This window comes from Oryzias melastigma, linkage group LG11 (genome assembly GCF_002922805.2).
Source record: "Oryzias melastigma strain HK-1 linkage group LG11, ASM292280v2, whole genome shotgun sequence".
Lineage (NCBI taxonomy): Eukaryota > Metazoa > Chordata > Actinopteri > Beloniformes > Adrianichthyidae > Oryzias > Oryzias melastigma.
Window position 1 is genome coordinate 20,463,804 of NC_050522.1, and position 27,411 is coordinate 20,491,214.

Genomic DNA, 27,411 nt, shown 5'->3' on the forward strand with positions numbered 1-27,411 from the left:
AAACTTAAAATATTTCAATTTAGTCTGAAGAAGTATTCAGTTAGAATACTTTCTAGAAAATATACTAATGGAATACTATACTATACTATAATATACTATACTGTACTGTGCTATACTATACTACACTACACTATACTGCACTATGCTATGCTGCACTATACTATAATATACTATACTGTACTATACTACACTACACTATACTATACTATGCTACATTACACCATCATATTATACCATACTTTACTATACTATACTACACTATACTACACTACACTACACTACACTACACTACACTACACTACACTACACCACACGATACTATACTATACTATACTACACTACACTGCAATACACTATACTACACTATATTATGCTACAGTATACTATGCTATACTGCACTATGCTATGCTGCACTATACTATACTATGCTACATTACACCATCATACTATACTATACTATACTACACTATACTGCACTATGCTATGCTGCACTATACTATGGTATGCTACATTACACCATCATACTATACTATACTATAATACACTGTACTATGCTATACTGCACTATGCTATGCTGCACTATACTATACTATGCTACATTACACCATCATACTATACTTAACTATAATACACTGTACTACACTATGCTGCACTATACTATGGTATGCTACATTACACCATCATACTATACTATACTATAATACACTGTACTATGCTATGCTGCACTATACTTTACTATGCTACATTACACCATCATACTATACTATACTATGCATGCTGGGTTATGCTTTACTATATTATACATACTGTACTGTAGTATACTATGATAATTATTATATCGCCACCATGTCATGCCATACTTTGCTTTACCTTGCCATACTATACTATTATTACAGATACTATGCTATACTATATGATACTGTATGTTACTGTACAATACTATGCCATACATACCATACTTTACGATACCTATAAACAATATACTACATGGCACTGTACTACACAATACTGTACTATACTATGCTATACTACACTTATGCACGCTATAATATACTATGCTGTGCTGTACTATATTACATAGTCAGTCATACATACTATACGACTCTATACTATACTCAAGTATACATTATAAAATAAACCTCAAGAGTACTGTTTCTTGTTAAGGGGAGTCATGATTCTACAGAAAACACACAGAGTGCTGCATGTATTCAGTCATTGGAGATGCATTTGTGAGAACCATAAAGCTAACGTATGAAAGATAGTCAACTAGTAGGACAACTACAGATTTTTTTTCTCAGAACATTTAGATCAGGTATTGAGAGTTAACATACCATGAATGTATAGTGAGCACCCTACACTTTCAGACTGTTGGGTCTGGAGGTGTTGTGTGTGAAAAGGTTTATCCTGTATCAATGGTTTGGCCAAAGTTTACCACTCAACTTCAACAGAAAACAGAAACCTGTAACTGGAGCAAGGTCTGAAGGCTATAGGGAAGGCCCAAATTAAGACAGTGCTGGGACTTCCTGATAACAGAAACACTGGTAATTTGAGGCATTTTAGAGGAAGAACTGGCTCTCTATTCAGTCCAACAGGCCCAAGTATGAGCTCAATGTAATTTTAGGAAAAAATACATCCAGGCTTGATGTGAAGCTTTTAACCCAAAATGACCCAATGTGGCATCAGTGTTACAGAAAAACATTAGAAATGTGTTCTGTGGTAAATACCTCATAATTCTATTTTAAGGAAAAATGAGTCTGGGTTCTTGTGGGTTAAAACTCAAAGGGAGCTGATTTGAAGGTGAAAATCTTTCCTTTAATGCAGCTAGTCCAAGGTCTGAAGAGTAGTGAATATGTCAGAGAAACAAAGGTCTGATGCATTCCTCAGTCTGGAGGTCACAATCTGAGAACAGGATCATACGGGGAATGTTTGATTGTGGAGCTCCCTCATAGCTCAGACAGGAAGCTGCAGCACTAACACTAAGCTCCACCAAGTGGAGAGTTTGTTTAGGCAGACAGCTTTTTTTGTTTGCTTGTTTGTTATTGATGCTGTCTCATCACTAATGTGAAAAAATCTACAGACGATCATCAATCGTGTTCCAGTTAAAATCTTCCAGTCTGTTTGTATCGGCATGAGGTCTGTCTCGCCCACTGGAGGAGACGCTTTTCAACCAAATGATGAAATATCTCACCACTGTGTTACAGAGGAGTCTTCAGAAACAACTGCTTTCATTATTTGATATCAAAGGGCCACAGATCTGACGAAGCTGGATCTAAACATGACAAGCAGAGGAGGCTTTGGGGCAGAATGCAGAGACTTATGTTTGTGTGTTTAAGATGGAGACAAAACGGGGTGTCAGTTTGAGATATTTTGGGCTCTTTTTGCATCTTGTAATAAAGTGATTTAGGAGGAAATGTGGACATATGGAGCCAGTCCAGCTTCAGGCTGTCAGGTGATAGTGCCAACCACCACCGCAGTACGGTGTCCAACATCATGCTTTTCATTTCTTCATTTAAAAAAAATGAAGAAAAAATAATTTGTAAAATCTGTTTTTGATATTAACAGTAAAACACTTTATGTTGCGCAAATATGAGAAGCTTTTTGTTTTATGAATAAAGTTTTATTTGATTTGATTTAAAACAAATGCAACCCTTCAGTTTGGGAACACAAATGGTCCGTTTTTTTTTCCAATTAATGCTTTTTTTTTCTCTTTCCATAAAATATGCTCTATTTTCAGTTTCATATGGAGTTATATTTGTGGTAGATTAATATTTGTATCAAGATTTGGTACAAATTTAACTCCATAAGATCTCACACCTATGTAATTGACAAACAAATAATAAAAAAAAACGCAATAAAAAACGACATTTGGGAGAATGCCGCCATCTAGTGGACAACCTGTAAAATTACAAACTCGCTGCTGTCAGAACTTTAGCACAACATAAATGGATGTTTTTGATGAAGTAAAGTTGGCCTAAAATAAAGAGTTTGTTTGCTTTTTTTAAGTCAGAATTTGTCCTAATTAATCTAAATACAAACAGTTTTTTAAGCGTAATCCATTTTAGTCAAATTCAAGAAACAAAGATGACAATTTCAAGAGTACTATTAAAATATAACCTTAGGCAAAGTTGAATTTCTGCTTCATTCAAACAGAATTAATTCCAAGAATGAATAAAACTGAGATAAAAAATGTTGATGCTTTAATAAGATAAAGATTTCTGGGATGAACATAGAATACAAGTAAAAAAAATAAAACAAGTTTCTGTTTTTAGATTTTGTCTTTGATTTAAAAACACAGTTAAACAATAAATCTTTTACTGTTGGAAAGCCACATTATTTTCATTTCAAGTCTCAGACAGAAGCATAAACTCATTCCTATATCTCTGATCACTTAGTCACCTGCTAAGGACTTTCTGACATGTAGAACTGTTATCTTTGGGAAGAAGACATTTGTTAGATATGTTTATACTGGAATAGAACAGAATAGAATTAAATTACATCAAATCAACTAATAAAATACGATGAAATGAAACGAAACGAAACAAAGGAAACCAAACCAAGTCAAGTCAAGTTAAATTAAATTAAATCTTTTTAATCAAATCAAGTCAATTAAAACAAAATAAAATGAAGCCACAATTTAAGTAAAATAAAATGCAGCTAAGATTGCAGTAAAATCAAATAAACTCTGCAGTGACCTCTGTCTTCAGGATGACAGTCCTCTTCTTCTCTGCGCTCCATCCTGTAGACTTTTGTAACAAACAGTCAAAATGAAGGAGTCAAGGCCAGAAAACCGTCTCTCGTGGGACTTTTATTCAATTATTGGTGAATCTATCAAGCACAAATTTCATAGCTTAACATTTTCTCTCCGAGATTTTCAAATTAAAATTCACTCAATAGATTTCTGCCGTCACATTTTTCCTGCTCATGCAAAAACACAGGAGACCCAACGACCTCCGACCTCTCATTAGCTCTTCAGCCAATCAGATAAATGCATTCTTTACAACATGACTTTATAAGCATCCAATAAGAAAATATACAAAAACAGTTTTTTTATTTTGTATTTGAAAGAATAGAATTTGCAGATGTTTGATGTAGAAAAAAGCTTTTCTTCTCCGGAGATGGCAAGGAGGTCTCACTCTGACATAAAATTCCCCCATTTATTTCACATAGTCCTTTACATTTTCTTTATGCTACGAAAAACCGACTCAGTCCACAAAAACCCATTAAGATCCACTGAAGCGTCACTCGCCAACAGAACCAGAATTCACGGGACTACGGGGACCAGAATGCATTGAGATGCAAGCAAGAACAGAAAGAAGACAACAACTACAGCATCAACGACAACAACAAACATCAGACGTCATTTTCCATATAAACTTTCTCCTGGGATTTTCTGCAAAAAGAAAAATGGCACAAATAAAATAAAGAAACAGAGTTTTTCTTCTTTTCGTAAAGTTTTCTGTAATCCACCATCACAGTGCATTTATATCATATACTGCATTTTCCAGCACGCCCCTGCTAGCAAGGACACGCCCCCTCCTGATGGAGAAACTGCATGAAGAGATGAGGACAACAAAAAAAACGTGGGTGGGACAAAGAGCGTGACCACACGATGTCGCCGCCACAGTCCATAAAAACTTAGCACCAGCGGGGGGGAGAAAAGGCCATTTTTGATTTACGACAAAACATTCGATTTTTATTAAGAAAAAAATAATAAAGCCCCTCCCCTTTTTTTTTTTTTTTTTCAAACCCGGCCCACAAATCCAAAGATTGCTGTTATGTAGCCCCGCCCACTGAGAATCTTCTAAAAAAGAAAAAGTCTTTGGCAGATTTACAGAAAGGAAAGGCTGAAAAGCGTCTGGATTTTTGAGATCTGATGTCAGAAGTTAGCCACGCCCTCCAGCTGGTGGCGCCCAGATGTGAGGATAGCAACAACACAGTTCAGTCTTTCTGTGGAGTTTAAACCTCTTGAATTGAAGCCCAGTGATACAATCCAGAGAAATAGTTTGATTTGGGCTGACGAGGTCCCGTCCGTCAAATACAAGTTCATCTGACCTTAAGGTTAAAGGTCAGACTCCTCTGTCCACCTCCACAGGAATAACCATGAGATAACTTCTTGAGAAGAGGCTTCAAGTTCCTGATTGAATGGATTTATTTTCCCCAAAGACCACATCAATGTTTTAGCACAACATAAAGATCACTTTACAGTCATAAAATAGAAAAAGAAATCCCTGCAAGTGTAAGAAATGATCAAAAAAAGGCTCAACATTCAAAAGGAACTCCTGCAGGTTCACAGATATGAACGTTTAGGTCCAGTCTGGTTTCTGAAGCCTCGTCTTTTAGATCAGGGGTCTGCAACCGTCAACACTTAAAGAGGCGCTTAACCCTGTAACACAAAATCTTTAACATACTGTAACTTTTGAAAAGTTACAATAAATCAGAGAACATTAACACTGGAGCTCCAGTGTTAAAGGGTTAATGTCTGAATTCACCCTTCAGAAAAACAAAAAAATATATATTTATATTTATTATGATGAATATAAATCAACCATTTTCCAAAAATAAATAAAACATGAACAGAAAACGGCCTTTATTTCAAAATATGGAACATTTAATAACTTTTTGGCTGAGGATCACATGACTTCCTTTCAAAATAAAAGACACCTGGTGCCTCATAGGACCGGGGTCTGCAACCTTTAACAGTAAAAGAACCATTTGGGATAATTTTCTACTGATCAAAACTTAATAGGAGCTGCAAAGTTTTATCTTGATACTGCTTTACATTCATTACAATTTACTTGATTTTTTTTAAATAATGAATTTGAATTATGCTTCTTTTGTGGCATGAATAAAACAGAAAAATAAAAAGAAACAAAAACATTTATTTACAAGTAAAATTATTTTTTATGTTTGACAGAAGCTCGTATGATGTCCTTTCAAAATAAAAGCCATCTTGTGCCAGACTGGATAATTCCAGTGCCGCTCTGGACAGCATAAAATAATATGTGCTTTAAACTAATGAAGAATCAAACCTTTTACTTAAATTTTGCTTAGTATTTGAAATATGTTTATTCTAAAGGAAGCATAGAGCAAATAAGTCAGCAAGGATATAAAAACCTTTACTTAGTTTATCTTTGAGGTTCACCTCAGCCATAATTTTACAAATTTAACTAATCTAAATTAAATAAATCCTAATTTAGTAACCCTTACTTGAAAAATACTAATATTTATTTTATTTTTTAGCCAGAGAGCCACTATGGAGAGGTAAAAAAGCCACAAGTGGCTCCAGAACTGCAGGTTGCAGACAATAATAAAAATCATTCAAATAAAAATAATAAAAAAATAAAAAAGGGTTCATTTTACTTTTGTGGTGCGATTGAAATTTGTAAAAGCAATGGAGGGGTAGAAGAGCCTCAGGTTGCAGACCTCTGGTTTAACTCATCACCATCATAGTCTTAAAGCCTCATAGAAAAATGTAGAAAAATCCTTTTGATAAATAAAGAGATTATAAGAGTATTATAATCATGTTTAATCTAATCTCTTATTATTTTTTTCATAATTATTTAAATAAAAGACCTATATATAGTGTGTCGCAGGTTTGATTGTAATATTTACTCCTTATTAAAATTCTCAGAGTACATCAACATTCTTATTTTGCAATTATTTACAAATTGCTTGATAACTTTGCATAAAAATGAGATGAAAATATACACAGAAATTAATATTTTTTTGTCACTGAAATTTGCAATGTTTTGTGTTTTTTGTTACAGAACAGCTGGATGTGGCTTGAATGAACTGAGATGCATTCTGCATTATGACCACTAGGTGGGAGTATTGGCCTTTTTTTTTTTGTTAATGTGGTCCAGTTGTCTGCAGTTTTTAAAATTACTTTATAAAAACAGTTTTTTCAAACCACTTTAAAAAATGTAAAGGCAATAATACATGTTGCTATAAACAGTTTTCTTTCGTTATTACGGCTCAATTCATGACTTCTGCTCACATTGGATTGTGGGAAAACTCACCAGCATCAAAAAATGTTTTTTATACAAATGAGTTTCTCGGCTTCCCATCTCACTTTATGTTGCCACGGCAACTCTTCAGTTCATGTAGCTGCCAGAGGTAAAAGTTTTCAAAATTCCACCAATGTGGGCGCCATCTTGAGGTAAGAGTGATCTCACTGTGAGATCACATCGACGGCTTTACCCTTATTAGGTCAGCGAAATCCGGACACACGTCAGGTCATCAGACTAGTCACATTTACTGTAGTAAGAACAAACACGACCATAGGTTATTGAATATTGAACATTGAATGATGCAGACGCATAATTATCCTGACAAATTAAATTAATTGCTGCACATATTTATCAGCCTCAGAGGAAAACATGCAAATAGCAAAACTGTGGATCCTAGATGATCCAAATGATGATAACAACTGAGCAGATCTACTGTAATGTTTGTGGATCGGAAGGTGTTAAAGCATTGATGTGGTCTTCAGGCTGGCTTTAGTTAAAGGGGTTACTGGAAGGTTTTCTGTACTCGGATGAGCTACAACGTCAGCACTGACAGTTCTGGATTCAAAAGAAATAATCCTGCTTCCTTTTTAGGAGTCGGAATAGTTCCGTCTTCGAGCTGAACGTCCAGGATGTTTGCGGAAGTTCCAAACTCCTCTCGGCGCCGGTTGATCACCAAACGAGAGTCAGAGGTCGACGGACGAAGGAGGAGGAGGTCTCCTGGAAATGCTACGAGGAAGCGAGGACGAGGAGGATGAGGAGCAGGCTGAGCAGGACGGTGGACGGCAGCGTGAGGCTGCACGCGCCGGTGGTGTCGTCCGTCAGGAAGGGTTCTGGTGACTCGTACACCGAGTCGTCTGAAAGAGAGAACAGAGCTGGGTTAGAACAGCAAATTCATCATTCTTTATGCTGGCTTGCAAGGAATCACTGGTTCCTTTTGGGACAGGAGCAGAAATAACTCATTCCAAAAGTAATCTATTACAATAACATCAAGATTTTTGCTGTAACTAAGATGTGAAAGGCATAAAACGGCTACTATGAATATGTCATGCATTAGAGTCATCTTTATTTAAAATTACTGTAGTAATGTTTCTAGTAGTGGACCCCAGGAAAACTAAATAAAAAAAATTAAAAAAAAGAACTATAAACATTTAAAAGATATTGCACAGATAACATGCTCAATAAATTGTGATTTACAACAAAATGTAAATATTCAAATTAAAAAATCTTTTTCAGCCACTTTTATCTGTTTTGGGGGCAGTAATATTCTTTTAGTTATTCTGTTTTTTCCAGTTCTCCATTTTATTTTCTTTATAACTTTTTCACAGTAGATGTTTATTTTTATGGACCAAACTTACTAAAGCTGAATGTTGCTGCCCCAGCGGTGCTCCAGTGCTTCACTTTGCCAAAAATAAATTAGTTTTTCAGTAATAATTAAACCATATCACTAATTAACTAAAAGTAAAAATCCAACATTTGTGACTTCAAATTGGTATGTTAAACTAAAATAAAGTAACTTCAAAGTAATGTAGGAATCGTGTAATGGATTACATGTTAGGTAATATTGTGAGACAAGGGAAAACTCTTGAACAATGATAATAAATCTAATTCATTAGATTTAATGGGTCAGCACAAAGAAAATCTGGCATCAAAGTGTCACGATGGAGCAAAATGTATGACAATCATCAATCAATTAATCAATCATAATATTTGGATTGATGTTAATAAAGTGGGTTGGGACTATGCAATAACATTTGTCTCCACTAGAGGGCTCTAATCTTATATACAGTCTATGGTGAGGAATAAATTCAAGTTTTAGACTCAGTTTCTGCCGGAGGTGGTTCGTAATCAGTTACATTCACTCAAAGCTTCTTATTTTTTACTTTTGCTTAAATTAGTTGAAGATGAAAAACCTGTACTCCTTCTTAGCAGCAATTGATTGTATTTATTAAGTTACTTTTTTAAAGTAAATTGTTTAAATCTTTTTGCATGGATGCATGTTAGAATAAAAGGGGAACTGTCAGCACTGAACTCTGAACATTTTTAAGTTAATCTCATCAACACAGTTTAGACTGTAAAACCACAAACTGTTGTTTGCTAACCCAGCAGTGATTCATGGCGAGGGCAAAACATTTTTGAAATACCTCAAATTCACCATAACTGGGAAAAAAAAGGAAGAATCAGATGCAAATTCTTCAGTAAAAAAAGCAAAATTTTCAATATTGGAAATGTATTGTTCGTGTTTGCTAAATCAACACAGTAGATTATAATATTGTGCATTACAAATTTGTTCTAGACTTCAGTAAAAGCTTTGTTTTTATAGGGATGATACTTGTTCAAAAATATTCTATTTTTTACTGAAATATAAAATAAAATCCTTGAATTTACACATTAAATTAAAAAAAGAAAAATCTTGTACTCAAGTACCTTTGCTTTTTACTTTTTTTTCTATTTGAGTAACATTTTAAGGGTCATGGACTGAATCAGCTTCTTCTCCAGTTTTAGGTTCAGCCCTGAGATGCATGATGCAGGTTCAATTCCCACAGAGATATTTCAGCTCATGAGCATGAATTGGAAACTTAAAACCGAATAAATTCTCTTTTCATTCTCTCTTCAGTACGGTCCCACCATCTTCAAGAATCTCCAGTGAATGTGATCTGAGACTGAACTGTCAGAGGAGGAGCCTTAAAGCTCTCAGCCTTAAAGAATCTCAGGGTGGATGTTTGAAACAGACACATGCAGGATGTTGTGTCGCGGAGAACATTCGATGTAAAGCCAAAGTGAAATAATATTTACTAATCACAAACAGAACTTTCATTTTGGATTGCTGGTGCATGGAGAACGGAATGCTGTTGCTGCAAGGAGAGGAGGAAGACGTGCTCACAGACTCAGAGAGAAAAGAAATGAAGAATTTAGAGTAGGACCTTTAAATGTTGTGTTGGTTGTCTTCAAGAATGACGAGGAGACTTAGTGGTGGAGTTACAGTTCCTCTCCAATCATCTTTTGATCTATTGTCAAAGTGTTCTCATGTTTTTTTAAGCCAAAAAAAAAACTGTTGTTTTCTAGGACATAGTTTCTGCAGAGCGTCAGGAGTTCATCATAAATTCACCTCTGAGTTGTCAGCGGTACTGTCGCCACAAGCATCCCCCGCCCCTTTTTTCCTACCCGTTGCTGAGAGCTTTCCATTTATATGCTCTCCTGCTAACTTACAATCCAAGCTAACATTAGCGGCGCAACAAAAATGGTGAGCGATATTGGAGCTATCCAGCTGTACAGTTTTGATCCAGATGCCAGCTCAGGGAAGGTAAATAGACGTACATGGATATATGTGTCTACAAATAGACGAATAGTGGATCGCGCTCCGAGCTGGAGGCTACACAATGTAGTTTCAAATGTCATTTTTTGATGCTCGCAATCCACAGAAATACTCAGAAATGCAGTTTTAAGCTTAATTTTCTTATTATTTGTCTTCCAGCATCAGAAAGATTAATCATTATTTAAGATTTACTATTTTTTAACAGAGAATTTGCATGAACACTTAGAAAAAAAAACATCAATAATAAACCATCTAAAAACTGTGTCAAAACAGCATCTCTTTCAAAAAGAGAATCCTCCTTTTAGTCTGATCAGTTATTAAATCTCACAAATTTCCATCCAATCTGTTCTCTATGCAACTTTTTAATCAATGTTATCCAGGTATGGTGAATCTTCTCTTTTTTGCTGCTGACTAGCTTCCCAGAGTTTCTAAATATATATATATATAATGTTTATTTTTAAATAAAAAATAAGTTGACTGCTTTGTCAGTACTGTCTTTACAAAATAAGGCTTGAAATTGATTGGAATTTAAACCTGTTTAAACGGATGTTTGCAAACTAAATAGAGTTGCTTTTTGCTTGTGTAGTTTAACATAAATGTCATGGATTGTTAAGTCCAAACTTGGAAAAAATAAATAAATAAAACTACCAAAAAGAGTTTAAAAAAGGCAAAAAACCCAAATTGCCCATTATAATTTTATCTAAAGTTATGATTGATTGTCCAATTCTGCTTTTCACTTAAATTCTTTTTTTTTTAATTTTATGTAAAGTACTTAAAGTATTTCTTCCCTGTGTGGACCAGCAACACATCTAAAGATCCCAAAATTAAATATAGAAATAAATTCTGTACCCCATTTGTCCACCTTTATTGTGAAAGGATGATTGATGGGGTGTCAGGCAGAATTTGTGGAAACAATTTGCCCTTTTTGGTTTATGCATCCTCTGAATTCTGGGTAATTTGCTGCTCAACTCTTTTGGGCCAATCAGCCGGAGTGTATAATCCACATCCACGCCTAATGAACACCTTTTCTTCTCGCTCCACGGCGTTTCCTCCACAAATCCTCCTTCTCTCCAGCACACCGGCTCCCGGCGGCGCCGTTTGTTGATGAAAGCTGATTTGTTGGATAGACGGCGGATCTCCCGCCAGTGACGGTGTAAATGTGTTAATGCTGTTTTCTGCACTGACAGTTAAATTCTTATAAACTGCTTTAAAAGCGCGAGGAGGAAGTGTTTAATGCCTTCACACTGACAGCTGCGAGTCTTCACACTCCCCCTGCTTTAAACTGACATTTACAGTTTTACAAGAAGGAGGAGGGATTAATTAGGCATCCAGAAGAGATGGAAGCCTGATGGCTCATCACTCAGTGGACATCCATTTCACTAAATACATGCAGCACAAGAAAGAAAAAAGCTCCTTAAACTGCTTACATGATGGAGTTTCAGTAGATTGCAGGTTACCTCTCGATCTCTAAAGCAGACCTGACTTTGATTTGAAGATAATCGCTTCAGATTGCAATAGTTTCAACCATATTTCAACTCATATTTGTGCGACAAGTTTACAAATCTTTTTTTCTCTACTAATCATGTGAGATTTCTGCAAAACACACAAAAGTAAACAAGTTTACGCTATAAAACAAATGTTTTATTTGCTTCTGTGAGCTTAATTTGTTTGTCATTATATTATTGAATACATTTTTTGTTAAAATATTTATCCAAGAATCAAGATTGTAAAGTTTTACCCCTGATAGAATTGACAAAATGTCAGTTTTCAACCAACACCAAACTTTTGTTTGTGACCCGTGGCGTCTAATCACCGGGGATTGGTGTTGTAAGTCTCATGACATGATCCTATCAGTCGAATTGTCTTTTGTTTTCATAATTTTTTTAAATATTTATTCATTCATTTTTACATTAACAAAGCAAGAAAAGTTCATTAACACACAAAATAAAAAGACAATAATACATACAGATAGAACAAAAGAACAAATAAAACAACAGATGAAGAAACAAATAAAAAGTGTGAAAAACTAAACCAAAATAAAAAAATAACTTTTCCATTCGCTCATTTACACTCATCGGACACATTTTTAGGCACATCTGTCTAACTCCTCATTAATGCATATTTTTAATCAGCCAATCACACGGCAGCAACTCAATGCATTTAGTCATGTAGACGTGATCAAGACGATCTGCTGCAGTTCAAACCGAGCATCAGATTGGAGAAGAAAGGTGATTGAAGTGACTTTGAACCTGTCATGGTTGTTGGTGTCAGATGAGCTGGTCTGAGTATTTCAGAAACTGTTGATCTACTGGGATTTTCACCCACAACCATCTCTAGGGTTTACAGAGAATGGTCAGAGTAAGAGAAAATATCCAGTTATGTGGATGGAAATGCCTTTTTGATCCCAGAGGTCAGAGGAGAATGACCAGAATGATTCCAGCTGATAAAGGCAACAGTAACTCAAACAACCGCTGGTTACAACCGAGGTCTGCAGAAGACATTTATGAACGCACAACACATTCAACCTTGAGGCAGATGCACTACAGCAGCAGAAGAACACACCGGATAACACTCCTGTCAGCTAAGAACAGGAAACTGAGGCTACTATTCACACAGAATCACCAGAATCAGACAATAGAAGATTAGAAAAACGTTTTCTGGTCTGCTGAGTCTCCATTTTTGCTCAGACATTCAGATGGTCGGGTCAGAGTTTGGCATCAACAACATGAAAGCATGGATCCATCCTGCCTTGTATCAACGGTTCAGGTTGTTGTTGGTGGTGTAATGGTGTAGTGGATATTTTCTTGATACACCTTGGGCTCCTTATTACCAATTGATCATGGTTACAACACTACAGCCTGACTGAGTATTGTTACTGACCATGTCCATCCCTTTATGACCACATCTTCTGATGATACTTCCAGCAGGATAAGGCTCCATGTCATAAAGCTGGGATCATCTTAGACTAGTTTCTTGAACACAATAATGAGTTCACTGGACTCTAATGACCTCTACAGTCACCAGATCTCCTCCCAGTAGATCACCTTTGGGATGTGATGGAACGGGAGATTGGCATCATGGATGTGCAGCCGATAAATCTTCAGGAATTGCATAATGTTGTCATGTCAGTATGGACCAAACTCTATGAGGAACGGTTTTAGCACCTTGTTGAATCTATATGCTATCAAGGATTAGGGCAGTTCTGAAGGCAAAAGGGGTCCAACCCGGTACTAGCAAGGTCTATCTAATAAAGTGTATTAATCATTGAATACAGTCTCACAACAAACCTGACAATTACTTTTCATAGAAAACCTCTATGAACATAACATAGTCTAGAAAAGGTTTCCATATTTTTCATGGGCCATGAAAATGACAATTTTCATGGCCCATGAGCAATCCAGATTCTGTTGGGGGCTTTTTGGAGATTGTGTAGTATTTTTAACAGTCATTAAGACATACAGTTTTTCATTTTAACAAAGGCTTCCTGGGATGGACTTTTGGAAGAGGTAAAAGCCATGAAACTGTATGAGCTCCTGTCAGACATTCTGACCTTATCTATGACCTTATCTAGAAGATATTCAACTAGCTTTGACACAGCTTTAGGAGAGGTTTTCAACCATTAACTCCTTAGAAATCTCAAATAAGGATAAAAAACCCACAAACATCCTAAGGACAGATGAACAGACATCCATCCATGAGTTATCCTAAGCAGAACTATTGGATTTGCTGGAGCTTTTTTCATTTATCACAGGGTGCAGGTATGGAACACCACGAACAAGTGACCAATCCACTCTGAAAGCCACCTATTAAACTTTGAAAGATACTTTTTACTGTAGGAGGAAGCAGAAGCACCTGGAGAAAAAACATGCACAAGGAGAACAAGCAAACTCCACACAGAAAAGACCCAGTTGGGATTACAGGCTACTTGGGTTGAGGCAATGAAACTTTTCACCATCATTCTCTAAATGAACAGAGAAGATGTCTTGTTGCACCAGAAGGAGGCTTCAAACCAGACCCAGAACTCATCGAAACTCACTGGTATGGTAACACTTTGTGGTCCCTAAAAATGAGTTTGACTAGATAAAAGGAGGTTCTGGAAATATCTGGTTAAGAGTGAAAAATCATTATCATTACACATTTGTAAAATTATTGATTTACCTACTGTGAAGACAGGTTTTTTGAGTTATTAGAGATTTTGAAACTGTATTTAGTCCCACTTTTGGGTTCCTCAGATAATGGAATAAGATCCTGTTCTAATAAAATAATGTATATTTATTTAGATAATACTTACTGGTCGGTTTGACATAGATTTTGAGCTTCAAACATGGTTTCCCAGCCAAGTTGGGATGTGGTGACGCTGCAGAGAAGACAAACAAAACCAAAAATCTTTTTATTTTTTGGACAAACTTTACATCAATAGAAAGGTTGCAGGAAAGTGTTAAATGTGTAAGAAAAAAAAAACAGATTAAAGATAGTATTTTGCTCATGAAAATACAAATTAAAAAAAAGAATATTAATGCCAATACAACCAATAAAGCCACAGTTTGGTTAATATGGGAAATGTCTCTTCCAACCGTAGGAGGTGGACGTGCGCTAGTATTGAGTAGTGACAGTCCAGTGGGAACACTACGCTGAAAGTGCGTTGAAGAACCCGCATTCAGAGTGTTCTTGAACGAACGCACGACACATGCCCAGTGTGAACGTAGCGTCACAGTAGGGAAGTGGTTCTGTCACGGAGAAAAGTGGCTTTGTGCTGGTGTGCATCACTGTGAAAAATCCACTTTTCACCGCATCAGAATCATTTTGGTTGTGTTAATGATAGGTGTTACTGGTGTAACCGTAACCTACCGTAGCACAAAATGATTGATGTAATTATCCAAAGCCTCGTTTCCACTGAGCAGTCCGGTACGGTTCGATCCGGGATTTTGAGCGTTTCCATTGTAAAATGAACAGTTTCAACTCATACCTTTTAAGGACCTAAATCGGTAGTAGGTCCATAGAAAAATAGAACGGGACGGTTTGGGCGGAGCCGTTGTAGCCACCCGTTGATTGGCAGAAAGTGATGACGACATTAGAAAGCGCTAATAAAGCGCTAAGCTAGCAATTCCGTTTTCCGCTTTATATTCCCCTTAGCCGCCAGCAATCTTCTGTCAGACAACCTTAAGTTCCTGTTATCCATGATGTATAAAAACTGAAGCAAGAAAAAGACCATACGGATTTTGAAACGGTCACCGCACAGACAGAGAGGCACTGTGTAGACACGGATCTGCCACTGAGTTATTAACAAATCCCAGAAGTTAGGAGGTGAACTTGCCCAAAAGTCCAGAACTAACTGATAAGCTAACATTAGCTACACTAGGAATACATTTAAATGTAACCCAAAGTCACAAAAATGGCAAAAAACAGGATAGTAACCACAAGATTAAAGAGGTAGCACAGATTTATGGGCGGTCCGCCAAAACTGAAAAATTTGACATAATTTCATGAGTAGGACGGATTTCTAAAACACCTTTTACATCTCTGGTGTTAACGGGTGACGGTTGTATCCACCAAACGTTTTAACTGTAAAATCCAAGAATTAGAAGTAAAGAATTTCGGTTTCATATGACTGTAGTTAGCTGGTTAAATTAGTTTACCAAGCATAAGCCAGATTTATTTTTTTTGGCTCACTTTCTTGTTGGCAACATTAGTAAATAGCAACTCCAAGGTCAGACTCTTAATTTCCCCTTTAGCAACAATTGATCAAACCTTAATTAGTATAACTGAATATTCCTTTTTTCTATAAAGAGATGTTAAAACACACGTGCAGTTTCATTTTCTTTGTTGTGCTCATTGACTCTGAATGTTTTATTCATGCATCTGCTCTGAACCTGAGGCGTTCATTACAAACACACAAACGCAGTCATTAAGAGCCGTTTAAAACAAAACTCTCTGCTTGAGGCTTTTTGGTCCAAACGAGCCACAATTTAGGAAATGTTTTCCAGCTTGGGGAACAAATTATGTCCAGACAGAACAAACTGACAGCAGCTTGTGTTTCTGTGGCTTTTCATCGTCCTCCCGCTTTTGTTGTCTGAGCCAGCCTGTAAACCCGGAGGCCGTTTGATTTCATTGATCGGACAATCAACAACACAGATATCAGGTAATTGGTGAGCGGTGTGCAAAGCTCAATGGTTGGCTCATTTACCAACTGAGAACAGTCACCTGATAGGGACAGTTTTTAATCAGTCACATCAAAAACCTGCTTTTGAACACTTTGAGGTTTTACATATCTTTAGTCTTCAGATAAAAACATTTTAAAAAATAATTAGTGAGTTATTATGTGAAACTTTAGTCTTTTTTTGATTGATGAAAGTCTGGAGTGTAAAAAGCAACAGACATTAAACTAAGCTGTTGTTATTTCAATGATAGTGGCTTCAATTCCAGTCAGGGCACATAAACAGTTAAAGATGGTGGTTTATTTACTGGGGGCTTGTTACAGTTTGGTTCAATCAAATCAAATAGTATAACCCATTAAAGATTTGGGGAGGCTTTTTTAAGAGAGAAACTATGTAAATTGTTTACTAAACCGTTTATTTTTATAAAAATGATTGCATTATTAATTATTTGAATGCTAATTTAAAAAAAAAAATATGTCTTATTATTTTTATTTTTTACAAAGCCAAGATTACAATTGTGCAGTTGGTAAGCCTTAGTTAAATGCACCCATACGGGGGTTGACCCTTACAGGTGTGGTGGGTCACCAAGCGGTCTATGACTTTAACCCTGGAGAACCCATGGGGTCAAATTTGGCCACTGTTATTTATCCGTCTATTTACTTACTTTTAATTTAATCTAATTTATTTATTTCAGTTTTTTGTTGAATTTAATTTTGATTTTTTGTTTGCTGCCCCCCCCCCAAAAAAAAAAAAAAAACTTTAAAAGCCCAGAGGGAAACTGTTCTCGGGTTCTCCAGGGTTTATACTTTCTGCTGCTCTGTACAGGTTTGACCATTTTTTTGTTCTCTGTCTGTTTCCACCTGTGAGGTCAGTTGAGACTAAAGCCTTCAGTGTTTTTTCATTCATATAGTTGCAGCTCAATACTGCAGGACTACAGAAACACAGACATATTTATTAGGCAGAGGTGATCAGGATAAGCTAACATTAGCGCCCCACACCAATTTCTAAAAAAAAGTGCATTAGTTCCAGACCATCTTTTGGTCCTCTCCGGTCTTCCTGTTTAGCTTCAGGCCGTTTTGGGTGAAGCCTCACTCCAAAGGATACAAGGCTGCTTCTGATTGGTTAATATTTCAAGATGGCTGTCTCTTTTGTCTGAGATTTTGAAAGATTAAGGACAGAATTTCAAATCGGTCTGTATAGAATTCTAGGTAAAACAACACCATATAGTTCATACTTTACAATATACTATGCTGTGACGTTAGAATATTAAAGTTGTAAAAAATGTTCATATACTTAGAATTTTGGTGCTTTGTGTCTGCTCAGAGAGGTAAAATCAGTGTACCGGTACTTGTAACTGATCTATATCTATATATATATAGATATATATATTAGGAAATACTTTATTTTTTGGCTAAAAACATCTACTTGGTCCGAAAACCTCTCAGAAGAAATGTGACTGTAAGTGATTTTTTGGGGGCGGTGAGCAAAACAAAATGTTATTATCTTTTCTAAATCAATCTGATTTCAATATATAAATACATAAATATTTCAATTTATTATGTTATTAAGAAAGATTTTTTGTTTTTGTATCCATTTCCATCATGGTTTACTGATTCCTAAATGCTACCTAGGGTAGTATTTGCAGTGTAGTACTCACAGATGTAGTAGTACTCGTGTCCCGGTCTGAACTCGAAGCCCAGGCTGAAGGGTGTGAACAGCTGGAACTTCTCAGAGAACTTGAGCGGCCCGTTGGGGCTCTGGGGCCGGTTACACTCCCAGCGTTTGAAGCCCTTCCTGTGATGGTCGCAGGTCGTGTACCCGTCGTAGTTGACCATGTACAGGATGTAGTGCTCCATGCGCTCCGCTGGCTCTGGCCTCTCGTAGTGAGGACAGTAGATGTCCAGGTAGTCGTTGATCGCCACCTCCACCGTGTAGTCACCTCGAAAGAACCTGAGGAAGACAAACATTCACCTGTTCAACTTACGGACTCTTTATGCTTTTATTATGTCAGCTGGAACGAAACGATTTTTATATTTTTACTTTAATAAAGTAGTTAATCGATTTAATCACTCAAAAAAATTGTGCTCCGTTTTCCATTACATTTATTTATGAAATAAATAAAGTACAGCAACATTTTAATGTACTAAATGTTGCCAGGTTTAGTGAACTTTATATCGAATAGCTTTTTTGTCTATAATAATCGTCGCAGTGCAGAGGTAGATCCAGTTCATAGACCTTTACAGACAGAATTAACTTTCTTGTTGTGGAGTTTGATATAAAGACAGTTTATTCACTATTCAAATAAACCAGTTTATTTAACCTTCTTCTTATTTTGCGGTCAGCTTCGATCAATTTTTAGTTCTGAAAGCATTAAAAAAATTGCTTATCTCAGCTGTTTGAATGAATTGGAAGGTAGAAACGAGCTATACAAGTATATTTTCTCTACCGTTGTTCTGTTTTATATTTTTTACAAGTTCAAGTTTTGTATCCTGGATGGAGAAAAAATGTTTGTCCTTTTCTCCAAAAGAATATATAACGGTTAAAGATAATCCCATCATCATCATCATAACTATTGTTAAATAAACAAACAAACAAAAATAATCAAACAAAAAATGTATGAATAAATGCAAAGTAATTATCACACAAAGACACAGATGAATGAATAAAAATAATGTAAAGAAATAAATTAATTATTGAATAATTTAATTAAAAAAATAATCAAACAAAGAAACAAGCAAGTAAGTAAATTAATGAATAAATAAGGTGTCTTGTAATATCCCTTAGCGATTGTGATGTAACACAGCGATATTTTATTTATTACTATAGTTTTTTCTTTTCTGGGCTACATTTGAACTTTTTTCCATAGCTGATATCGAGCGGTTTGCTGAAAAAACTGCCAAAGCCTCAGACCAAAACCATTTCAACTGTATTTTTAAGGGACAAGAAGGCCTAAAAAATTCTGAAAACAGAAAAAAAACTGTGGATGATAAATAATAGTTTTGGGGTATTTTTTCTTTTTTAGCTGATTTCAGATACGGGGTCAAAACTGACCCACTTCCAAAAGTCACAGAAAGCTAACACAAGAGGAAGGTTCATATTAGAGAAGAAGCACCAACTCTGCTGGTGTAACCGTCTCTACAGAGTCTGCAAACTCTCTTCAGCTTCTATCAAACTTCTGCTGCTCAAAATTTACCCACATCTGGAAAAAACATGGAACCAAACTTTTTTTTTTTCTGAGCAGAAGGCGGGAATGAAGGATTACAAAAGGAAGTGTTTCCCAGGTTCACTCTTAGTGTTTCATACCTGCATGTTTCACAGAAAAAAACCCCACCAGACTCAACACATGGAAGCCATTGATCAGCGGCTCTGTGAGCGTGCATGTTCCCCTCCAACCCCCCCAGGCTTCAATTAATCACATCTAACTGTTTATCAGAGCATTGTGGTGTTTACAGAAAGGAGACGTGACCCACAGCTGGACACACTTCCTGCCAACCCCGGATTTATGAGCCGCTCTGACTTTTCCAGCACGCCAAACACAAACTGCATCCCATACAAGCTGGACCAGTCAAAAAAAATAAATGAGCGACAAGTAAACTTGAGGCAGATCATAAATCTTACAGAACTGGACAAACGATAACAAACTTTAACACTTTAGCTGTTTCTTTAGTTTGATTCTAGCTGGCAGCTCATCAGACGCTCAGTCCATCACCCAAGTAGGATTTGAACAAAACAGAAAGCAGCTTTGAATGAAACCAACGCGCTAAAAAGGGAAACTATGAAGGATAATGAGGAACCAGCAGGAACGCATGTTTGCATTGAAGAAAACTTCTTCCTCGTGCTGATCTGCAGCACAGACAACACAGTCTGGTCCAGACGGGCCTCACATGTGGCCGTCAGTGACAGATTGACTCAAGATGAGCACGCACATCCATCAGGCGTGACCCGCAGCAGCTTCATCTTTGGGCCTTTGAGCCTCGCATGGCCTTCTAAACACATAACTCACGTTAAGGGCAGCAGGGAACAGCTGGGCCACATCTGGCTCCAACCAACACAAGACAAACTCCCTCTGACCATCCCGACTTCCAGTCAAGTCAAGGGTTGATACTCATTATTCCTCCTTCTTGTCATCTCACTTCATTTTCGTGAACATTAGGAAGATCTCAGACATATTCAGTAAAGCCCAGATTTTTTTTCTGGCTGGTGTGATTGCCAATTGACACAACTAAATAAATAAAACGATACTTTCCTCCCTGCTGGTGGCCATAGGTGGTGCAAAGGACTAAAGTGAGCCTTCTTGCATTTGCAAAGATTGAGTCACTTTGAGCGGCCAAAGAAAACCAGAAGCCCAATCCTGATTCTTCCTCCAACAAAAACTCTAGAAGTCAAAGGGCTAAGCACTCTGGGAACTGTAGTCACAGCTGGAACTTTTATTGTCAAGCAACACAAGACAACAGTTACAATCAATATTAATCCTTAATAAACACAGTTCAAAATGTACTAACTTTAAAACTAAGATTTTTTCCCAGCTATCCTCCCAGAGACACTCGAGGAGTTGGGAGGCGATGGACAAAAATCTGTAGGAGAATTTTTACTTGTAGAAAGTGTTCTTCTGTGGGGGGGGGCACTTAAGATGGTTGCCTCTTCCTGAGGTCAAAGGTCAGCAAAATTTCAATTGTGGTTGTGCGCTTAACCTGGTGGTATGTGAGCGAAATTTCATGAAAACTGTTAGAGTCAAAGTTTTCTTTTCCCATACTGTGCGAAAATTTGAAAAATCACCAAATTCCACTTTTTGCCATAATAGGTCATGTAACCATCCCATAATAATTTCAAGATTTCCTTTGGATATCCCCGACCAACACATTCTCACTCCCAAGTCGTCACATATGGACGGAGTGAAAAGGACCCCTTTGTGTCACTCGTTGACTATTTTTTCTGTCCCCAACGCGTCGTTTTTGACGTTCTGACTGATCCCATTAAATCAGTGGGTCCCTAAACCCTCGCCGCTTGGTATGGGGCCGCAGACAAAAAAGGTAAAATGCTAATCAGAGGTCCTGAATCCCCGGGACGTAGACCAATCTGCAGGCCGCAGATAGGAAAAAAAAGTTTATCTAAGTTTGATTCTTTACACTTTTTCATTTTTTTGATTGTGAAGGAAGTTTTATTTTGAAAAACTACCGGATTCTGTTCACCACATTCGCCTGTCTTAAGCAGAAGCTCGGACTGCTAGCTATGCTAAAAGCCAAAGCTATAAGTTGTTAAGAGTCAAATAAAAAGACACATTTGGGAAGTTTCTTTAGGTAGAAAAGAGCCAGTGAGGAAACCAACAAAGAACCTTCAATTCTAGAGACACCTTCTTGTATCTTTAGCAGACTTTGAATACATTTTTTTTTTTAAATAATAGATTTTGGCCCCATTCATTTTTTGACAGTTTGTCTTGCTGTGATGTCATCTTTTTTTTTTTTTTTTTTTGAGGAGTCGACCACTATGCCAATGATTAATGGCTTCTTACAAGTATTTGAGTGAAGATTCATCTTTTTGTAGTGTCAGCTCTTGAAACTGAACAACTTTCCTTTTCAGCTACTTGAGTTCAGGTAACAAGTCAGGTCACACCTAGAAATCATTCACTCAAGAACACGATGGCGGTTCCAGTCAACAGCACTTTCAAAGACTCACGAGTCAGAGCCAGAAACAGGCATGCAGGTCAGAACAGAACACCTGGATGCAGGTAGGAGCAGGTGCTGACAATAGATGTCATTAGTGGCAGCTGGGACTGAGACAAACAGGAAACACGGCTATTTAAGGAAAAGACTTGAAAAGCACTGGAGTAACCATGTCACTCTGCTGCTCTCAATGTTCACCACATTACCAACAGAAATATCTGTCAAAGGTATTGTTAACCTCAGTCAGGCTTAACCGAACGACTACAAAACTTTAATTACATTTTTGAGGATCCATTTAGAGGTCATTTTCCCCACAAAACAGAATGGTTGCACCTAAATATTCTCCTTTAGGTGTTTCTCCATGATTTTGCTGGAAAGCATGCCCACATCATCACACCCCCACCCCCACGTTTGACTGTTGCTAAAAAGTTTTTTTTCTTTTCTTCCGTGGATGAGTTGTTGTGTTCCTGGGTCAGTCTGATGTATCTGTCCCTCCTGTGAAGGTTAAGCACCGAGGATAATCGTAATGAAGTCATGCTTTGTGTTCAGGTTTGTTGTTTTCTCCTCAGTCACAGTCACACCGGGTTTCAGTTGTCAATCATCCTCAGCTGTTTGTTTCACTTAATTAGTCCTCCTGTCTGCTCCTCTGATTTCTTTGGAGCATTTTTCCTCCATGAGTTTCAGGCTGTTGGCTCTGCACTTTATATTTATCAGATTATGTTTTGACTTTTTTAAGTCTGTTCTTGTTGATAAACCATAGGACTGTAAGAGTATTCAAATATTCGGATATTTGCGATCTATTCTGAAAATACGAGTACAAATATTAAGAACGTCCAAGACCTTTGACTGTCAATCTTTATAAATATAGTCGATTTTAGTTATAAAAAAACACTTCATGCAATGTAATCTTCACTCTAAAATGCAGAATAATGATGGATTTTAGGCCCATGAACTAAACAAACCGAAAGTGCTAATGTCATCAAACGTGAATCAACTTTCAAAGCAAAGTTTTGGTGACATTTACATTTTGCATAAAAATAAACTGAAGTTCAGTTTACTTAAGTAAGTTTAGGAAAAAAATGTTTTAGATATAAAAAATGTTGTAAATAGATTAAAATTTTAAAAATAGAATAGAATTTTTTTTTGCCAAAATTATTTTGTTTTTATCACTAATGTTTTGTTTCTGATTTTCTTTAAAAAAAAAAAGCATACATGATGTTAATTGCATATTATTTTAAGTTTCCTTCATTCAGTAAAAAGACAAATATAGAGAAATTATTCAGATATATTTAGATTAAATGGTGAGAATAGTTTATCTTGATTTGTGGATTGTTGATCCTGATTCGGAAATCGATGATCTTGATTTGTAAATTGTTAAGCTGTGTTTTTGAATCAACGATCTTGATTTGTGAATCGTTGATCTTGATTTCTAAATCAATTATCTTGATTTCTAAATCATTGATCTTTATTCCTGAATTATTGATCTTGTTTGATGAATTATATATTTTGATTCGTAAATGGTTTGTCTTGATTTCTGAATCAATTATCTCAATTTGTGAATAATCGATTGTGATTAATGAATCATTGATCCTGATTTTAGAATCAATTATCTTATCTTAAGAGTAATTGATCTTGATCTGTAAATCCTTGATTTTAATTTCTGAATAAATTATCCTGATTTGTGAATAATTGATCTTTAAATGTGAATTGTTGATCTCGATTTCTTCATCAGTTATCATGATTTGTCAATCATTGATCTTGATGCATGAATTGTTGATCTTTATTCCTGACTTATTGATCTTGATTTGTCAATCGTTGGTTTTGATTCATTAATTTTTTATCTTGATTCTTGAATCAATGATCTTGATTTGTGAATCTTTTTTGGGATTCGTGAATTGTTGATGTTGATTTCTGAATAATTGATCTTGATTTCTGAATCAACAATCTTCATTCTTGAAAAATCTATCTTGATTTGTGAATCATCAATGTTGATTCAGAAATTGTTGATCTTGATTTGTGAATCGTTGATTTTGATTTGTAAATCGTTGATCTTGTTTTGTGAATCGTTGATCCTGATTCAGAAATCATTGATCTTGATTCCTGAATTATTGATCTTGTTTCATGAATGTGGATCTTGATTTGTAAATTGTTGATCTTGTTTTGTGAATTGTTGAGCTTGATTTTTAAATCGATGATCTTGATTTGTGAATCACTGATCTTGAATCGTGATCTTGATTGTAAATCAAATTCACCAAAGTAACGATCCACAACCTCTATAACCCTCACCTGCTGCATCAGAGACATCAACACATGACCTCCAGATCTATTTCAACACAAGCTTCTCCTGAAGTCAATTTCTGCTTTGGCTGGTCTAGCAAAACCAGGTTTAGAGTTAACACATTTATTCCAAATATGTGAAAACTCATAGTTTATTTTTGGTTTTCTGGGCTGTTGTAAATACTGTTTAGTATATAATTAGGCAGGTTAGAACAGATTTTTTATTCTTTGATTAAAAACACAGATGAACTTCTCCATCCAAACTGATGAAATCAACTTTTTGCTATTACTAAGCTGCTGCGGCACTTAGAACTTTTGTTTTATCCTCGCAGCTGCTTTGTTCCCCTTTTGCTGTAATTTACATGTTTAATCAAACATGCCGCCTGTCATACTTTGACAGATGAAACTAATAATCTTACAAAACAAACAAATCAAACTTTGAATCCGTCTGAATATTCATGGAGCTCGAAGAACGAAAAGCTAAAATTTATTATGCAGAAGTGGGAGAGAGGGGCAAGCAAGGTCATCCCAACAAATTAGGTTTTTTTCTTTTGGTAATAAAGTTTGGACTGACTGATTTGTTCCTTCCCCACCACAAAGTTTGATAATTGTTGCTCCTTTTTAAATCAGAATTATTTACAAAAAACTGTTAAAATTGATTGTGATGTTTGATGGGGGGGGGGGGCGCTTAAAAAAAGAAATAGAAAATCAGATTAATCTAAATTCATAAAAATCAAAAGTATCCATTGGCTATGTTTATTTAGGGAACCCTTTATTTATTATTGTTTTGTAAGATTTTTGATTGTCTTCTACAGTTTTAAATTTCCTCTGAGATAAAAAAAAAAGATATATTTATTTTCTTTTTTTTCCTAAAATCATGTCAGCATAAAAAATAAATTTTTAAAGTGAAGATTTTTGAGTTCCTCTAACAATAAGTGAGTCAAAAAGTGCAGTTTTCTCTGATTGAAAATGTTTATGACCCGAATTACTAGTAAACAGTCACAAATCCAGGACATTGCTGCATTTTTTAGGGATTAGGAAAACAAAATGAACACATGGAAGAAAGTTTAAAGCTTCTTTGAAACCCGAAAATGCAACAAATTTCATGTTTGTGTCTTTCTCCTAGCAATTTAAAGCATCAGCTTCCTGATAAATGGGCAAAGTGGCATTTTTATTGCACAAATGGGGCCCGTGTACAACCATAATAACATTTTAAGTTTCTTTTCAAAGGTTGGATGCAGAACCGCAGCGTTGATTATTCCCATTTGACATGAACGCAGCATCAGTGTCCTCCTTATTGAGTTTGGGGTTGGCGAATGAGAGCAGCTGCTGCGTCACCGAAGAAACATCCTGCCGGAGGAAAACGATCCCGGCGATGAGAGAGGACAGAGAGATGCGTCTCTCCTCCGCCTCGCCCTCTCCATCTTTTCTAACACCATTAGCAAAGTGGAAGCTAACTCGGTTAGCTGAAGGATCGGGTGACAGTAACGGCCCAGAGAGCAGGCGATGCGTTCACTGAACTCTGTCCTCTCAGCTCTCACATCATTACTCATCACTCTAATGGACAAAGGCTCTCTGACCGTCCCAGCTGGGTGAGCGGGGTCACCACCTCCATCAACATTAGCTTCATCTTTAGAGCTCCAAAGATTAGTTGATTAATTGATTGGAGGACTGACACACACAGGAGAAAATTAACATCCAAGCGAGAACTGAAACCCCAGGAAGTACAGGGTCAGATTAGAGCTACGACATCAAGAGTTACTGAAACAACAAGAAATATCAAAATAAAATAAATTTGTCAACTTCAGAGAAAAACTGAAGAAAAGACAGTCAAGACATTTTCACACAAATGTTCAGTTTTTCTAAAGGTTTGATATGTAAGCTGTAAAATATCTGTAAGCTTGATGCTACGTACACACCAAGCTTGTGTTTTGTGTTGCTCTACACATGAGTTCTTGAACACACTTTTAGTATAAGGTGTTCACACTGGACTGTCACTACCCAACGCTAGCCCATGTACTCACAGATGAACAGGCTTCCTGCAAAATCCTCAAGTGTCAAAGTGGAGCAAATCTTGTAAATCTTACTCCAGACTTTTTCTTTCCTAGCTCTTTTTGGATATATATAAAATTAGGTGTCATTTAATTCCAGAATTACAAACCGCAATCATTTATTTCCCTCCATGACCAACGTTCAAACAGCTGGCACTTCTGTGTATTAAAAAGGACATCATCTATAGATCTCTACCAAATCTGAATCCCTGATTTGTTCAATTTTAATGTGCATTCAATGGCCTCACGTTTTGTATGCAGAGCCCAAACGGTCATAGCAACTTGCATGGCGACGCATGAACCTGAGAGTTCTGACCGTGGAAGCCTGAAACGCACATTGACTCGCATTTACATGTACTTTTCATTAAAAGTGGTCGCTTCTGTTGTTGTCTAGGGTAGTATGAACGCTGTATCAGGTAGATGTTTGAACAAAATCAGCAGCAACTGAAGCAAAAGTGTAGGAATAAGCATGTACTGAGTGTTATCAGATGGACGAAAAGCTGATGAAACAGACTTTAGCTGACATAATACTGCATATTTGTAGCATATTTTACAAAAATCAATTTTTAACATTTGGACACACGTGACGCGAGTTCAAGAACACACTGTCAGTGTGTGTCAGTCACAGGTTCGTAAATTAGCGTTTATCCCATAGTGTTCACACTGGACAAGTTGGGAGGGGCTTCTTCTTCTTTCTTTTCTTTTTTCTACAGTTAACTCCCATGTCTGCCATCTACAGTTGAAAGAGGCTTGGTGTGAAATGTCAAAGCGGTGCAAATCTGGTGAATCTTACTCCAGGCCTTTTCTTTCACAGCTCTATTCTGATATATGAAAGACTTGGTGTCAAGCACAAACTGCCATTATTATTTTCTCCTCCATACGTCACTGATTGCGTTGCAAAGGACGGTGTAAACGAAGCATCAGAGGGATATTTAAGCCAAAAAA

General features: G+C 36.5%; 2 protein-coding genes across 3 annotated transcripts in view; one reads left to right on the forward strand and one right to left on the reverse strand.

Moving 5' to 3' along the window:
- Positions 1-8,145, forward strand: part of LOC112136842 (interferon alpha-inducible protein 6) — a 25,038-nt gene extending 16,893 nt beyond the window's left edge. For both annotated transcript variants that reach the window (XR_004948670.1, XM_036214269.1), the window contains exons 5-6: positions 6,768-7,159; positions 7,602-8,145. Coding sequence is in view for 1 of the 2 variants with exons in the window: in XM_036214269.1 (XP_036070162.1) it covers positions 6,768-6,787 (20 nt within the window). In the remaining variant the exon portion in view is untranslated. The remainder of the gene's footprint in view (positions 1-6,767; positions 7,160-7,601) is intronic.
- LOC112136825 (ephrin-A2) overlaps positions 3,786-27,411 on the reverse strand; it is a 122,473-nt gene continuing 98,847 nt past the window's right edge. Inside the window, exons 3-5 of the mRNA XM_036214268.1 lie at positions 18,136-18,428; positions 14,615-14,680; positions 3,786-7,864 (exon numbers count right to left, since the gene is read on the reverse strand). Coding sequence (XP_036070161.1) covers positions 7,737-7,864; positions 14,615-14,680; positions 18,136-18,428 — 487 coding nt within the window. The 3' untranslated portion in view covers positions 3,786-7,736. The remainder of the gene's footprint in view (positions 7,865-14,614; positions 14,681-18,135; positions 18,429-27,411) is intronic.